The sequence below is a fragment of the Athene noctua genome, chromosome 7 (genome assembly GCF_965140245.1).
Source record: "Athene noctua chromosome 7, bAthNoc1.hap1.1, whole genome shotgun sequence".
Classification (NCBI taxonomy): Eukaryota; Metazoa; Chordata; class Aves; order Strigiformes; family Strigidae; genus Athene; species Athene noctua.
The window spans coordinates 11888858-11906894 of NC_134043.1; the positions used below are offsets into that span (position 1 = coordinate 11888858).

At 39.5% G+C, this 18037-nt stretch overlaps 1 protein-coding gene across 12 annotated transcripts in view; it reads right to left on the minus strand.

Annotated features, from left to right (window-relative positions):
• Window positions 1-18037, minus strand: part of KALRN (kalirin RhoGEF kinase) — a 524667-nt gene that overhangs the window by 259558 nt on the left and 247072 nt on the right. For all 12 annotated transcript variants that reach the window (XR_012633922.1, XM_074910291.1, XM_074910292.1 and 9 more), the window contains exons 8-9: window positions 16707-16838; window positions 10427-10657 (exon numbers count right to left, since the gene is read on the minus strand). Coding sequence is in view for 11 of the 12 variants with exons in the window: in XM_074910291.1 (XP_074766392.1) it covers window positions 10427-10657; window positions 16707-16838 (363 nt within the window). In the remaining variant the exon portion in view is untranslated. The remainder of the gene's footprint in view (window positions 1-10426; window positions 10658-16706; window positions 16839-18037) is intronic.

Here is an 18037-nt window from a genome sequence, read left to right on the forward strand (position 1 = left end):
GGAAGTGAGAGCCATGGGCAGAATGAGGGGCAGATGTGGTTGGCGTCTTCCCCTAAGAGCACATTTTTAATGAAAAGTCCCATTTCCCCCAAACTGACGTTTTCTGTGAAAACACTTTCTGCTTGCTTTCTTATGTTTTCCTCCTAGCTTGGTGGCTCCCAGAATATGGCATCCCCTCACCCTGAACTTCCTTCTCTTCTGGTTTCCTGACACCTCCTGTATTTTGAAAACGTGAGGAGGTAAGTAAGCTGAAACAATACCCAAAAATACATTTTGATTGTTTAAAGTTACTTTTTGCTGTAGGGAGAGGGAAATAAAAAATAAATTTAAAAAAAAAAATTTGTGGTTTTCCTCCTTCCCAATGTTTCCTCCTTATTTGGGAAGGGAACTGTCTCAAGGTCACAATGTTTTGTACATTGCTGAAGCCAAAAATAAAAGTAATTTTCTCCATCCCTTAATACACATCCTATCCAAAAAAACCCAAAAGGCTGGAAAGAAACAACAAGGAAAGAACTACAAAAACAAAGGGAAGAGAAAGGTAAAAGACCAATGGACAGGCCTGAAATATGTTTGTTTTGCATGTTTTCACATTTGAAAGACATTTTGTTAAAAGAGAACCATAGCGTAACATAAAATAAAGTTTATAGCTGTAATAGTATACAGGAATCTGAGCCAACCAGCTCCGTCTAAATGTGCCTGAAGGGTCACCCCAGCCTAGGCAATAGCTTCCAGAACTACAATCCAAAGATTACAACAAAAAACAAGCAAGAAGATTTGTGTAAGAAGTTCTCTATGAGGAATTTCAAACAAAAGAAGTTGCTTAAAAGTCTCCTGTGAGTTAAAACACTGTGTTTAGTCCTAAATAGTGCACAACCTCTCTTCCAAGGACAGAAATATCAGAACTCTTTCAGAAGTTGGTTAGTTAGGGCAGCTACTGAAACAAGGCACAGCCAACAGGAGATGCTAACAGAGCAAAGAGCTGCTGCAGAGCACAGCCGTATGGAGCAGAGCTAGTAAAAGTAGTTTTTGGCATGGAGTAATGTAGACCTGCTAGAAGGAGGAGCAAGAGCTAGTGGGAATGACTAGCATGGATAGGAGCAGCTAGCAGAAACAGGCTGTGGTGCCAACCTAAATTGGGCTTTGCTACCCAGCAAGATATAATAATCTCTAATCATGAGTGCAATTCATTACCAGAGGGGGAAAAGTAACCAGCTGGCTGCTCCGTGGAGGAAAACACAGTGAAATTGTTATAGTTGTACTGTAGGAACTAGCTATCATTACCCTCTTTGTTGTCTGGCTAGGTTTTTTTCTAACTTCAATGAAAATACCTTTTGTTGGCCATCAGTCAAAAGCAATATGAAAGAGGATTGATCACTCTGAGTGACAGGCAGGATCATGAAAAATCTGGGAGGCCATGTAAGGAGATAATTGGAAGGAAAGATCAAGGGAAACAAATGGAGTAGAAAAGAATTACTATTTTGGACGCCTAAACCAATGCCTAAAATAGCATATTTATTTCTTAGCATAACAGACCTTTATTTCATTTTTAGATAGTCCCAATAAATCCTGTAAGACCTTTTCATATGGGATAAAACTGGAGTAGCAATGACTTTAAGGGTTTATAGCATAGATCTGAAAATCAGACATCCTGACATGAAGAGCAGTAGTCATGAAGCTTTCAGTGACCTTTGGCAAGTCACTCAACATCAACCTTTTAGAAAACCCATAATCCTGAGATGAAAGAAACCACAATAAGCAAGAAGTACTACTGTTATTGTAACTTCTTAAAGTTGCAGGGAAGAAAGTCTTCTGGCATTCCAGCCTACATTTATTCAAATGCCTTCTTTTTCTCCATGTCCTTGGTGACAATTACTCATTCCAGCAATTGCTTTCAAAACATACACATATTTCTGTAGAAAACTCTATTTCTCTTCCTTCACCACTGCAGCCCTACTATTTTTGTAGGCCTAATCGGTAACAGACAAGCCTGATTCTTTCCCCTCCTTTGCCACAACAATAAGAACCAACAATGCCTTTCAGAAACAATAAACTACACATCATATTTTCAGGGATGCTGACATACAAATAATCCTGGGATAGAAATAGACAATGAGCATATGATATATAAGGAGGACGATTCTGCTTAATCGTAACAGCAAATTTTAACAGTTTGCCTAGGACTGACTTTTTTGCAGTTTGCTGTAAAGCAAATCCTGGATCAGAAAGGGACCGAGTGGCCTGGCATGATGGCTAGGGATGCTCCGCAACACACAGGATTGGGCTTTTGCATCCTAATACATCTCACTCAACATGAGGTAATAAACTCCAGGTCTTGTCTGAAGAGCCTACTGTATCATTATTTCCCCAACAGTCAACAGTAAGAGATGGAAGTATCCAGAGTACAATTCAGATCTTAGATCGAGTCATTCTCTGAAGATGTCAGTGTCTCTCTGTTGACTATAAAAGGAGACTATGCATTAGGCTCCTGACTTAGATGATTCGCTTACACACCTAAAGATGGGCAGGATAAATCCAGACCATGGATAGTTGCATCTACCTACAGAGAACTAACTGTATCTTTCTATCACCTTCTCCATTTCTTCATACTATGAATTATGTCCACTTCATCCACTATATGGTAGATTCATAACCTCAATGAGTCAGCAGGATTCAGAAGGCTGCCTCAGAGGTTCCTAATCTCTCAGTAAGAACCTAAACATTTGCAGTTCAAGAAACAGCAAAACAGACCATCTGAAAGGACTAGGTCTTGAAGGATCAACAGTGCTCTAAAGGAGAAAAACAATTTGGGGGGCACAAAGCTTTTTTTTTTTTTTTTCAGTTCCTCTTCTCACTTCAATAGGTTCAGAGATCAAGCTGGCTGGTTCAGATTTCTTCAGATCTTATTTCCCAAGACAGCTGTGGAGCTCATCAAAGTGTTCTCACACTGTTTGTACATCAATGCTAAGTAAACTTCAGTTGGTAACTGAAACTGGGCCCTGAAGTTTGATATCCCTAGAACTACTGCTCTGTGTGTAAATTAAAAAGTGATCATTATTAATTTTTAATCAGTGACTCTTTAAAAGCACAAAGAACAATTGTCTGCTTGGCTTAATAACTAGAGGAAGAAAGGCACAAAGGTTGTTTCCAGATAATTTCAAGTTACACTTTAAATCAAATTATGAAGAGGATAGAGTATTGTTAATCAGCAACCCTTAAGGAATTTCCAGAATAAATATCATTAAATGAAAATGTAATAATTTAAACCTATAGTTCTTTGTGAAGAGTTTTGGCACAAAAAATACAAGATAATACTGATCTATATTTAAAAAGTATTGTCAGAAGTTTAGAACAGAGATCCCTCTCTTTCACATGAGTCTGAAGCATTTAAAGCAATTAACTTCTTAAGCTGATAGCCTGAGATATCTCTGAGGTGTTCTTATACCATACGCTGATCACTGGTTACAGGGTGCAAATGTGACTGCCTGGCCAGAAACACAGAGCCTAGCTCTATACCAAAAGCCATTGTCTGAACACGCTCAAAAATCAAAGTGCTATGTATTTTGCACTCCTCTTGGGAAACTATGATGTGGCCTTTTGAAGGGCAGACTCCTATGCCAGAGTTACTGGTAAAGAGGGAAAATGCACGTTAGTTCTTTCAGCTGCATTCTTTCTCCAAGAACCCTGTCCTGTTTGGTTTGGACAACCCTGAGCACCCTGTCCATAAATGATTCATGTCTTTACAATCTAAAGGAACTAGAGAAACATCCATATGAAATCACTAGAAACCAAAGAAATATGTGGGCAATGTTCTTCCCAGCATGGCTGCCTTGTGTGGCAAACCCAACATAATCTGGTAATAGGAATTGTAAAAATGTGCAGGGTGCTCTTATTCCACTACTCTCCCTGCTGCCACCAGATCTTAGAGACACATATACAGCCAGCAGAAATAATGTGAAACTCCTGCATAATCCCACACCACTGTGGGTTCAAATGAAGGAATAACAGTCCTTTTTTAACAGTTCAAAATAAACTAAGCCACTTGGCAACCCTTGTGTAATTTAAATAGCCATGTCATTATTAATTCATTTCATAGTATCTGCAGGATACTAATCAGCACAAATATACCACCAATTTACTTTCAGTGATGGTTACTTGTTAGTCCTCTTCAGAAGATAAGTGGGGCCACAAATCTCTTCATTGCCTAGACTTGCACTCACATTGCCTGAAAATGTGCCAGTTCCTTTGGCAGGAACAAAAGGAATGGAATGAAAATTGCTCTAAAGAAGCAGTTGCCAAGATGTTTTATTGCATGGCCTGTGACAAAGAGTGGATGGAAACAAACAAAAAATCCTTTTACTACAAACGTACCATCCTTTACTGCATAAATAATAAAGCAGACAAGTACTAAATAAGAGGCTGTTAGAGACATAACGTGGGTTTGGAAACATGTGCACATCTCATTAAGTTAGTCCTTTAGAGCTATGTAGGTAAAAGTTGTATGATGATCTATCAGAATTGTGTAGTGAGGTATTTATATCAGATAATAAACCAGGTGTGGACACTCTGGCCTCAATTGCTGGAAATAAAGGATTAGTGAAAAAAGAGGTATTTAGTCACGAATAATGAAAGGTTGTTTTCTCTCCTGTTACAACCCACTGGGAGAAGGTTGTCAAGTAGTTCTACCACCATTGAATCCTGAGTTTTCATTAACTTTTGGAGACAATACAACCATAGTTAGAACCTCTACTCACTGTCAGGTAATACTTCAACCTTAAGGCTGGTAAGGTCACATATACCTTCTAATCTCAGTGAAAATACAGCAGTAATATTTTGAAAATGTAAACATACACGTGACAAACATTAAGCGCATCTCATTCCTTGACAAATTTACTAAAGGGGCCATTAAAATTGTCTAGGATGCTTTGAGCTGTAACGTTTTAGTTAGTGATCTGTCGCTGGTAGCTATTTACAAGCCAAATCTGCTCAGATGGCATACAGAGCATGTGATGTATTTTTGCAGGGTGCTGTGGCTGAAGTCATACGGTAGTAAATATAATCTTGACTTGATTATAATGTTCTTTATTTTTAGCAATGGTTTACAAATAAATATGTTGCTTTACAAGACCCAGTGGAGGTATTATTGTAAACAAAGCATAAAAGGAGATAATATAGTCTGATTTCTTCTGCCTTTGAAACAAACGATGACAAAACTACAGAACGTTGGAGAACTCTTTATTGCCTTGAAGCGATCAAAATAACTGAGTGTATGCATGCATGTGTGGGGGGATATACAGACCTAATCCTCTAAAATCTTGTGTGAGCACTAAATGAATCATGAACTGCCTCAAATATCCTAGCATTCTCTGCAAATGGACTATGTAGATCACATGCATCACATGAAGCGTTCAGCATTCTCAGATAGTGTATGGAGACAAATAGATGTTGCCATGACATTTTTCTATACAAATGATGTCAGGATCATGCCCTGATCTGTTTTCTTGGTCAGTAAAAGCCAGACACACTACAAGTTAAAGTGCTTGGTTATGAAGAGAGACAGCCTTTCCTGCAATACTTAGCTGTCTCCCACTACAGTGGCAGCTGGTAAATGTAATGATATCAGTATGGCCACATGGCCTTTTTATCCATCACCAGAGGCAGATAACCACACAAGGAAACCTAAGCTATGTCCATTAGTGTATCTGGGCATGAAGCCAACAGAACACAGATCCACAAACTTAGAGAAATACAGGTGAACTTGACACTGGTCTGTCTGGCTTGACCTTTTCAATGACCAAGAGGATTTGAGACATCACTACAGCTGGTATGGCAACAGTCCTAACTTTCTTAGTACGTGCCTACCCTCTTGCCAGTAAGCACTTCCTACTGTCATCTTGCTGTTTACCACTGGTCTTCATCTGGCATGATGGGCCTGTTCCACTTTGCCATGTGGAGCCACCACAGCTAACTCAAGGCTTTGTACATAGCCAAGAAACTCCACCAGCACACACAGTACCTCTACATCCACCTATTTTCCAGCTCTTCCTTTACAGGCAACTATCATAACAAAAGTAAAGCAAGAAGGAAGCAGCACCAGCAGTGATCTTGAGAGAATCATGTGAATCTGTGAAAAAACAGACTGCCTATAGCAGGCTAAGTGTTGGTGTTTATGCATGGAAATGATGGAAAGACAGAATTTCCATGAGAAGAAATGAAACCCTGCAGAGTAAGAGTAGCAGTTTGATTATTCTGCCACAGAAGTGCTTTAAAATACCAAGTTCAAGGCTTGCACAGACCATTTCAATAATGCATCTGATGGGTCTCCATTTTCCTTCTACTTTAATAGGTATGCTTCAGGCTTTACAGTTTCACTTGAATGAGTTTATGAAGTGAGAGAATTCAGACAAAACTCTTGCCCATATGAAACAAAGGGGATGGGGGAGGCAATGGGGTAAAGAACAGTGTCATAAACTTCAGCTATTTCTAAGGCTGCTTGGTAACATCTGCTCATGGCACAACCCTTATGTTACCCTTGCTGTTGCACTGTTGCTGTTGACAGGGGCAAAGGGAACATATTCAAGTGGAGAGATGCATGCAGAGGCAAACAGCGTAAATCAGGATGTAACAGTGGAAAGAACTGGAAATTGGAGACAACATGAGAACAATTTCAAATCTTAACAAAAAAAATTAAAATGGTGTTAATTTGCTGGTAAACAATCTGCAGAAGGGGAAGACCCAGAGCAGAGAGGGGCAAAAAGGAAAAGCTACCAAAACTGGGCTGAAGCATCTGCAGCAATTACAGAATATCAGTATGAATGTCAAAGGGATTTTTTTCCTCCCTTGCAGGACAGAATCTCAGCACCTCCTCCCACAGCTGTGTTCTAAAAGGATCAAACAGCACAGCTCTTCCCTATCTGAAATGATAGAGAACTTCTAAAAAACAACTGAAGCAGTAAAGTATTTTACACACTCGGCAAACCAACATTTTTATAATAATCCTAAATAGGTTTTGTGTTAAAGTTCCTTGTCAGTTCCTGCCTGCACAGAGCCTCATAACAGCTCACAAATTGTCTTAACCGCTATCCCTTTTCTGTGAATGGTGCTCCATTTCCTGTGAAGGCTGCAAATGTAGTTTCACACCATTTATTTTCTTTCCTTCTTTAAAATGCTATATATACATAACTCATTGTCCTTAACACACCATTATTTACCTTGGTTCACATGTGTAAATTGATGTAATTGTATTAATACATAGATATAATGGCAAATAATCTTGTATAATGTCTGATTGTGTGAGGTGGTGATTACTTCTAATGGTATTTTATAGCATAACTTTTCTTACATTAATATTGTAACTTGGTAATCCACAGTGTTAAAACTTTTTTTTTTCTACAGCACAACTTGTATTTTGGTTCTGACATGACTGTAAGGATGCCTGACTTTCTATCTCAGAATAAAAATTACTTTTATTTCTTTTAATCCATCGTTTTCAGTATTTTCAGGTTTTGTGCAGTTCAAACTGAAACCCAGCTAGAATCAAAAGGATTTCCTTGACAGTGTGAAACTATCTGAGAACATAGCTCTGAACTGCCAGTAATGTGTACAGCGTGTAGTCTGGCCTTGCAAATGGTGCATAATACACCAGGAATGATATGAATGAGCCCTGTTTAACACAGCTTAACCCTTAAATCTAGTCCAAAAGGCACACACTTGGCCTACATAAAGCCTTCATCCAGCTAACTGGTTTTGCAAGACCTCTCTATAAACACTTGATATTGCAAGACTAACCAGAATAGTTAGGTGAAGAATTATGATCTTCCAAGATTCTTAAGAAACTCTTCTTGGAGATGTGTCTTTACCAAAAACTATTAATGCTGTTAATGGCAGACGGAGAGGATGCAAGATAATCCTGGATTCTGTATTAAGACCATGCAACACAACAAAACCTGTCACTATTCACATCTGCTTTTAAGACAAGATGGATACAGAACAGCTGACATGAAGAGAAAGGTATAGATGCACAGTGAGGAAGTCTAAATTCTGACAAGGAGATCATCTTTCACCAGACTTTTACTGCACTGACCAACAGCTGGAGAGAGAGTGAGCCACAAGACATCCTGATAGGGAAAACCGTGTCTGTGAGAACACAATTTTGAACTGGGTGGAAAGGGAAGAGGAGCATCTTCCTCAGAGAAACTACACTGTATCATCACTTGTCTAGAAGACAGTGAAGTCTAATAAATTCAGGGCTCTCCTGTCAAGATTTGTTCTCCTACATCTTTCCTTTTTGGACTTTACCAGGAAGAACTCTGTTAAAGGTTATTAAATTTTGACAAGACAGCAAATTATTATTATTATAAATGTTAGTTATGATTAGTGACAACATAGAGGTAGACTGCTCACTTGCCAACTGATGGGCATTTAACAAAATATACATAATAGGAATTGCACAACAGATATATAGGAGGTGATTATTTTAAAAAAAAAACCAAACCCATCAACATACTCAAGTATCTTCCTCCTTCCCATGGAATCTACACTTCATATTTCTGTTCAGCTGATAATTTCATTTATGAGTTACAAAGCATTTATCTTGAATAGTACAGATGTTTAGTGAACGGAATGATTCATCTCTTCCTCTCTACTAAGCAGGACAAAAAGATGCTTCCAGTAAGTGTGTACTAGGACAGAAACATGTCTGTCATTAAGTTGTTTCCCAGATACTAACCACCCATTAAGAGAAAAGTTTGGAAAGATTGCTGCCAGCAGAACTCACACAGAATAATACTCTCTAAAGTGACTGTACTCTAATGACTCTTATTGCTTGTTTCTCTTCCTCTCACCAAAAGTCACAGTACGTACAAAAGACGTGTGCCTTTTGAAAACCAGTGACACAGTCTCATTGCCTCACATATATGGAAAGTAAAAATCTGAATGGGTTTCATGAGTGAACCTCATAAACACTTCTACTGATTTCAGAAGATGTAAGAGAAAGTTTTGTGTTGGAAAGATTGAACAAAAGTGTAAATCACCCTAGGGGATGAAGAATACCTAAAATAATATGGATTGACATTGTATACCACAATTGGAAAAAGCATAATAAATCTGTAAATCAGAATTTAAAACCCTTGATTTTTGAGATTTTAACCCCAAAATTTTATTAACTACATCTAGTTTGCAGAGTACTCTAACTGAATGCTCTATTTAATATATAGCTTATTAATTTCATTACCATGCAGTATATTTGCTGACACATAATGAAAGTGAAGTTGCTTACATTAAGCATCTGTTACATTCAATCCCAGTTGTAGTTATATATGGTATCAATATCTGTGTGGGTTTATAGGAAAAACTGAGCAGGTAGAAATTCTGGCAAACTTTTCAAGACTGCCAAAGAAATGGTCATACAGATTTGTAAAGGGTTATCTACAGCTGCAGTTCTGTCTGCGCTGGTGCACTTCAACTATGGCACTATAACAGGACCACAGATTTGCATGTTGAATAGAAGTTGCCGGTCTCCTGTCCTTGCTGGTTCACGTCTAGTTTGCACATGGCAGCTTTGTTGCACTGTCTCTACCTCATTTTTCACTTGGAGGAAGGCAATGACATGAAGAACCCCAGGGACATTAGAATGTTCCATAAACATGATTAGAGCATTCAGCCTCTTCATTTAAAGCAAGTACCGTATTGCTACCAACATCTGCTTCAGGCTGTAATGGGGCCCTTAAACAAACCACATCATCCTGAATGAGCAGAGCCCTGTAACATCTGTTGATTGTACCTGCATATTTGGCAGCTACAAATGTAGCATCTCATACTTACTGTCACTTACAGTTGTGCTAATATTCAAATGGATTCCTTTGGGAGAGAAAAGTTACTCACCTGGAGCCTCAGTTCTCAGAGGTGAGCCTGTACCAATGTGAGGCGGGCTCACATTGCAGTGTGCAGCCCATTTGAGCCAGCAAACTCATAGCACAGGTATGTGGATTCCATAAGTGGTAATAATGCAAAGGTCATCTAAACAGCACCATTAAAAGGTTTGTATCCGTATTGTTTTCATGTAGGAAGGTGAAATACACCACAGTTCAATTGCTTTTTATACTTGAAATTAATTTTTCTATTAAACATCACTTTCTCAAGAACAGCAGAGTACCTAGAGCTAATTGCTCATTTGTGAAAAATTAACCACTGAAAATAGTGTCACATTCTTGGGGGGAATGAACTGATCAATAATCAGTGGATTGACTGAAGATTCCAACATGAAACTGAGAGGTACTGAAAGGTGTATTAGGATTTTAGCATATTTCTAGCATAGATAGAGCTGCGTGTGAAATCTCGGTTATGGCAATATCCTCTAGATGAGTCACCAAACAATCTTCATGTCTGCAAAGAAAGGACCATTCTTTACCTACTTTAGGAATGGTGTTACCTGTTGAACATCCTGCTGGAAAACACAGAGCTGCAGCCTTTGATGTAGCCGGACCTTTCTGTGTTGCCAGATGCTCTCTAGGCGCCGCTGGTGATGCAGGACTTCATGTACCACATCCAACACCTGGTGAACAGCCTTGGAGTAGTTTGCAGTAGCAGTGAGGGATTCAGAATTCCCAGGGCTCAAAGGACGCTGTAGGACATCGAGCAAAGCTTTTCCATCCTGGCTCACCTGAGTGAAGAAATAGGTCTACTTCACTGAACTGATACTTAAACATCCAATGGCTGACAGAGAACAGTCTAGCTGATTCTTTTTCCCCATGTGTTTTCCTTATTTTAGTAAAAAAGGAAGAAAGACCTCCTAACATCTCTTTTTGACTTGTACTTACACATTCAGCACTTGCCTTTGCTTCCTAGTGAGCCTGCTGTGTCACTCAGCAGGAGCACAGATACCACGCTGCTGGGATTGCATTCACAGAGACAGAGATCCCAAGACTATATTACGTTCTGACACTCGGGCACTGAACATTCTTGACGTATACTAGCTGATGACAGGTGGCATTTGCAATAGCAGGCCTATTTTTCTGAGGAGGTGGCATTTTAAGAAAACCACAGATGGCATTCATATTCTGTATGATAAGGGAGAGTCCTTTCTTCCTAGGATTACTACGTATGTATATACGTTGAGAAGTGTGACATTCCAATTCTGTATTTCATTCAGTGGCAGTGAAAAATAAATTAGTATATGATAATAATTCTTTTCTTCCCCAGAAATAGCTCAGAGGGACCTATAGTCTCCACTTCCAGTGAGCTACAAAGTTTGCTGGCAAATGCAAAGTCCTTTGCACATGTGTAACCTTTTTTGAACATTTGCAGATGCAAAGGCATTTGGGCATTAAAAAAAACCCAGAATACCAGATTTTTTAATGCCAGATTTTTTCTTGGAACATTCCTGAAGCACTTTCATATTGTAGGGGCAAAATTAAAAAAAAATGGAACCATAAAAACCCAACTGCTGTTAACAAGTGTGTGCATGCACTGGTTCTCTTAAAATGGCTTTTTGAAATATTTTTCAGTTGCGGATTCTAAAGTTAAAATATTTTGTTCAACAGAAATGGTAAATGAGGACATTATCAGAATCCCTCTGCTCCTCCCAGCCCACTTTTCTCTTTTCCCTCTGAAACAAACTGCAGTGGAAATGACAAGATTTTCTGAAAAGTGTTTTTATTTCTCTGCAATCACAATAACCAATTTTGCCAGAGAATGGCTTAATGAATGTTTTTCATCCAGTTTCAGTTTTGAACATTATCAAAGTTAAAATACATCTCAAGGATTTCCAAGTCTCATTTATTACTGTATTATCAGTTGCTTGTTCAAATGTAGCAAATACCCTTTAATACCCAAACCTGTGTCTTTTGGCAAGCCATGCTACATCCCAGTCTGTTGTAGCAGTGTTTATTTGGTGCATATTCAGAGAAATTAAGAGACCCTTTGAGATTTATACTGGCAAAAGTGGGAGTCAAATCTCATCATATTTATGACTATTAGGTGGGCATAGGCAGATCCTTGGAGATTTTTTAAATATTCAGGGAAATTTGGAATTAAATCAGGAAATAACTGGAGAGTCCATAGGGAGTAGCTTTCCATACTCAAATTCAGTTGCTGCTGAAGACCAGCTGCAACAATTTGCTCATGCTGGAGCCTTCTGGGGTCACAGAGGGAATGACTGTACTTGCCAAGAGCAGTGGATAGTGGTGATATGAGGAAGGATTTTAGGAGGAAACACTGAGGCACAGGTGTTACCTTGGCAACATTATGGACGTGGCAATAGCTGCTAGGCAGGAAGAAGCAGCTTCTAGACAGGGAAGGAGACAAGGCATACTACATCCTATTTTATCTGTGGGAAGATAATCAGCAACAGTTTAATCCCTGGGAACAGGAAACCAAGTCTATGCACACACTTAGGAGCAACTTATTAGGCCAGAAAGTCACTCTTTGCACTGGCTAAATTAACTGTATGAATTTACTGTGTTCCTGTTACTGGCCTTTAAGGCTTAGAGTTGGTCTGAATCTGTCCCTGGGTGGTGTTACAATGCTTTTATTATAGTCCCTGCTGATTTACACTGATAGAAATCACAGCAGAAGCAGGACTAACAATAAAGGTTCAAAAGTTTACCAGTAAGAGATATGTGATTGTACAGACAATATGACAGATAGGCTTCACTCAGGACAACTTTCCTGGAAACTTTGTGCCATAATATAGACCTATTCATACCTACACCACCTCCTAAGTTCAGGCCCTGCATGTCAGGTTTTTCCCTCCCAGAGGTGCAATCCTGCAATTCTTCTATTTTGAGGGGTCAGATCATTGGGTGAAATATTTTGTATACTATATTAATTATGACTGATCAGACTAAATTCAGTCATCTTACAAAAAAAGTGTTCTTTCAGAGCTGACTAGTGCATGAATACAGCCAACAAGATCTTTACAATAGAAAGTCTCAGTGGTAGGAGCGATGCAGAACAAAAAGATTGTTTCAAAGGCAACAGATTTTATGTCCCTGCCTCATCTGAAGCTGGGACAGGACAATGTCCTCGCAGATTTGTGGTGTAAGGGAAAAAGCAAGTACGCTTCTGCATTCTCGCTTGCTCTTTTTCTTCTACAGTCTAAAGGATTTTAATCTATTGCATGATAATTTGTTCCTGTTCTCTGCCTAAAAAGCCTAAGAGACTACAAGTTGATTTCTCCCTGATGAACATAGTCCTCCAGTTATTTTCTGCATAGCCAGAGATAAATGCAAGATTTCAAGTGTTTGTGTTGTCCTGCTAATAATAATTAACAAAAATCAGAGGCTATTAGACATGTTCTCCTGCTCTCCAATGCACATTCTTGTCCCATCATGCTAGAGTAACTATATGGCAAGGAGCACAGTGACAATCAGGTAACCAGTGGTACTCAGTATTTGCAAGGATTACATTTGTATTCCAGGATTTCCTATCTTCTGCAGCTCTGAAGTTCTTTGGCTTAAAAAATTTCTTTCCTGAAAGTATTTTTGTTGTGAATATTACTGCATTCCCAATCAATAGGCACAGAAGGTTTGTGCTCTCAAGAGTTCACCAGTGAACAGATTTCATAAAAGAAAGGAACAGTTTCACAAATGCAGAAGCTACCTACTGTGCTCTTTCAGTCATTTCCATGTTCTCCTTGTAACTGCAAAAATAAATCATCATGCTTCTGTAAGAAGTTATATGACCCTGGGTGTAACAAAAAATGGATTTTGTTGTACTAGTGGAATAATCTCCACGGATGCTGTATACATAGCTGGGGAGTAAGTTAAAATCTGAAGATACCCTATGTAGTGGGTCAGAAAGACCTCCAAAGCCTTGAGAGTGACTAGACTAATGGTGCCATCTGTGAAACAGCTACAATTTGCGCTAGGAAAAAACAATTGGTCTTTAGAACAAATATATCCTGCCTCCAGGAACAGACAGTAAAGTACAGTTAATCAAGCCACAGTGAACGAGATGCTCTGACCATCAGCCAGGCTCAAGCCTGACTGGAGAAAACCTTTCCCTCTCTCCCTCCTTATCTTTACCAAATCAGTACAGTCCTCAGCAGGTGTGTCCCAAGTTTGTCTCCTGCTGTTCATCCACTAAAAATACTGGTGTAGCAACATAAATACACCCTGGCTAGAGATGTCTAGAGCAACTCTTTTTTCAAGAGGGGAATCTGCCAAAGGCATACATCTCATGTGTATCTCCTCCTTCCACCACTGTTCTGCCCAAAGTAAAGGCTAGAGCACCACCTGATTCTCAGAAGGAGGAAGGCTTGTTCTGCCAGCAGCTTGGCATAGCACAGCAGAGGATTGCTTAGCTGCTGATTGCATATCAGGGCCATGATTTCTGCCTCCACTATTTCTGAGCTTCACTCAAGTGCAATAAGGGAAAGAAGGCAAATAACTACATCTACAGCAAGATGGAAAACAAAGAGTCTCCCTAAGATTCTTTGGGCATCTCTTCTTAGGTTCCTGCAGTGAATCTGAACTGTTTTGTTATACTCTGTAACAGAACCGAATAGGCCCATATATCCTATTAAATGTTAATTAATATCCTATTAAATATTTGTATAAAATGGTTAGTTCAAGGAATGTTCATTGTATTCCAAATCTCTTAGAAATACAGAAATAGAAATAGAGATTTTCAATGACTCTGCAGGAAAAGAAAGGGAAGTAAAAGCCACAATTTTCATCCCACCATAGAGAGCTCCAAGGGAAGAATATTATTTTCTATGGGCAAGGAGCATTATCTAGATTGGAGAAATAGGCATGTGGATTGGAGGCAGGACTCGTAAGGCTTTTCAGCTCACCATGTAGCTATGGGAAAAGGGATGAACATTTCCATAATAACAGACTGTAACCTTTCCAGCAGTTCTACATACTGTTTAGAAATATACTTATTAGTAAAATAATACAGAAATGTTTTAAACAGCTGTGCCTATGACAAGTTGTGGCTTTCTGAGGAAGCATGAGCAAAAGCAATATGCATGTTAAATGTTGCTTTTGGTAATGAGTTTTAAATTAATTTTCATTTCACAAAAACTAAGATTGGAGCTGATAAAATGCCAATTTCAAACACTATTTTTTTTATTTAATCCCAATTTGACTTAATTTTTAGAAATAATTTTTAAATGCAATCAAAAAACCCTTGTTTCACCTGACTAGGTATATGTATAAAATTCACAGTTGCAACTACAGGACAACAGGACTGTTCTACGCCTGCTCACAATCTACTGTTCCTGAGAAGCCTGAGTAATGAATAAGGAATTGCCCTTTGTGACTGCAATCCAGACTTGCTCGTTCTAATTGACTAACTCCCAAATTCTTGCAGGTTTTCGAAAAATAAGAGATTTCTATCTAACATTCCTTACATTCATCACCAAGGTATACACACAACTTCACTCTGTATGTGTGAGTGCCTACCACCAAGCCTAGATTTGCAAATCCGTTCCTCTTCTATTTTATACTATAGATTCTTCCAAGAATCTGATGACCAGAGCAAGGGCTGAGTATGAAGGAGAGTTATGTTCTGTTCTGAAGTCTTCACTTGGTAATTTACTAATTATAGCAAGTACTACCACAGCCCTCTGGTCCAGCTTGGAAAACCCCGCACGGAGCAAAATTCCTTGATACCCAGAAAAACAGTCAAGCACAGAACTGTACAGGGAAATGAGAAATGCAACTAAGCCCAAGAATTCAGGTGATCTGTGGATTACATTCCAGCCAGCTTGCGTCCTGGAGAGATGAATAACAGAATAGGACAGGTAACATACATTACTTCCCACCCCCAGGGTAATTTGGAAGTCGGCCCATGCCTGGGGTGAACATCTAGACTAGCCTCATTCCTAAAAGGAGCCTTCCAGGGTACCAGTGAGGCCCTGCAGCGCTTTTTCAAAATAAAGTGGACTAAACACAGACACTGTCCTGCACAGTCAGATGCACTGAATGTTGGCTGTTTGTCAGTAGCTTTTATTTCATGCTGCATCTTGGATGGGGGAAGAGCAAGTGAAGATTTTTGTGGGTTTTTTGAAAAAATGCTAGATAATATGTTTTTATCTTAGCGGCCTTGGCACCCTCTTTTGAAGGAATATAACACATACCCTATTTAGGTCTGAGATATTTGACAACAGTATATACAAATAGATCTGATGTGGCGCTTAGGGAGATGGTTTAGTAGTGGACTTGGTAGTGTTACATTAACAGTTGGACTCAACAATCTTAAGGGTCTTTCCAACCTAAATGATTCTAGATTCTATGATTCTATCTAAAGCACAGTCTTTTGCAGCATTCATTATAATGAGGACCTGACATCTCTGTATATTGTATACTGAAGGAAAAAGCCTTTGGCATCCTCTGTTCCCATTAGCATACCTGTGCTAGACCCAGGACTCATTCACAGAACAAAAGCAAAAGAAGTAAAGCTACTGGTGGCTTAAAGGGGTACCCTGTTCAGCAAAAGCAGCGAAGCAGCTCTTCTCTGGGGTGCCAACACTTGCTCTAGATTTCATTTCTATATGGGGTTTGTCCCTCAGATTTGTCCTGTTGTGCCTTTACAAGCAGACTGCTGGGAGTCACCTCCTACAGCCTGGGATTAGATCTGACTCCTTTGAAAAAGTTTAAGAAATGAAAAGCAGAACCCATCTCATTTTGAAAAGCTAAGCTCCAAATGCAGTCAAATATCTGTTATCAGTTAACAGACACTCACATTCTTTGGAAAGCACATACCTCTGTGTAGGCCTGTGTTACTTGTTCATACAGGGTCTGATGATGATGGATGGCTAGTTCCAGGTCTTGCATTTCTGAAGGGAGGCCTCCTTCACTGCACATTTTGCACCAGGCATCCACACCTGAAAGGAACTGAAACAATTCGAGGAATAATGAGCAACAGTGACACAGAACAACACCTCATCAACATCAAAAAACTCTGTATAGTGCCACATAGGACTGCATCAAGGGCTGAGGAAAACATAACAGTTATAAAGGGGTCCTTTTGGGCACCCTGGAACAGCACATTCCTGCCACCTCCTCAGTGCTTGAGGAACACCTAGATCCAAAGGAATATTTTCTGTTTCTTCTGGATTAAAAACAAATGCTCCTTTAACAGGCTCAGAAAACACCCATTCTAAGAGTCTTTGCATACCATGTAGGGAGGCTACAACATTGCGTTCCAAAAAGGGAGGCTGCAACATGTCTAGAAAAAAGACATCAGCATGAAGCACAAAAGGACACAGGTACAGCTCCAGCTGTATTTGGCATTGTCTCAGCTGTCAATCTTCCTTCAGTCGCTTACCTGTCCTTACCACTACTAACTCGAGCAACAGAAAACCCCTAATAAAATCAATGCTGACATTCATTTCAGTGAAAGGCAGTCAGTCTGCATTCAAGCAGTTCCCAAGCCAGGGCCAGCTCAGTGGGATTGCTAATAGGATACCAAGGCTTTAAGCCCCTGGGTCACACATTTGATTCTGGCCCAGGTCAGCAGTGATCAGATATCATTACCATCTGACGGGTGCTAAGCAGCCAATGCAAAATGAGCTGCTGGTCTCAGTCCAGTTCCTGGTGGGCAGACATCCATGAAAAGGGAGAAAAAAAATCACTGCCATTGCAATGGATATGGTTTAGCACCTTGGTTGGAAGCCTTAACAGACAGCCAGAAACTGAATGGCTTCAGGGAGCAGAGGGGTGGAAAAAAAATTTTTCCACTCTTAAAGGCCTCCAGAGCAGTGCTGATGAACTTTGGCAAAACAAATTGGAGAAGCTCTCCTGGGTGCTGCCTGTTCTGTAAAAGAAAAGAGGAATTTAGTCTCTAAGGTTCCCGTCCTGTTTTTCTTTTAAGTGAGGCTTACTTCAACGAAACAACTCACATGTTCATATTTTGTCCATACTAACTGCCCAATGCCACCTCGTTACTTCTCACTTATATTTTTACTTCCTCCATCTTTCTGTTAAACCAGCCTACCATACTTTGGGGCTATTTATAAAAAAGAACAGATAATTATACAACAGATGAAGTGCCCTGTAGGGTGAATGTATAATGCTACAAAAGTACCCCCAGG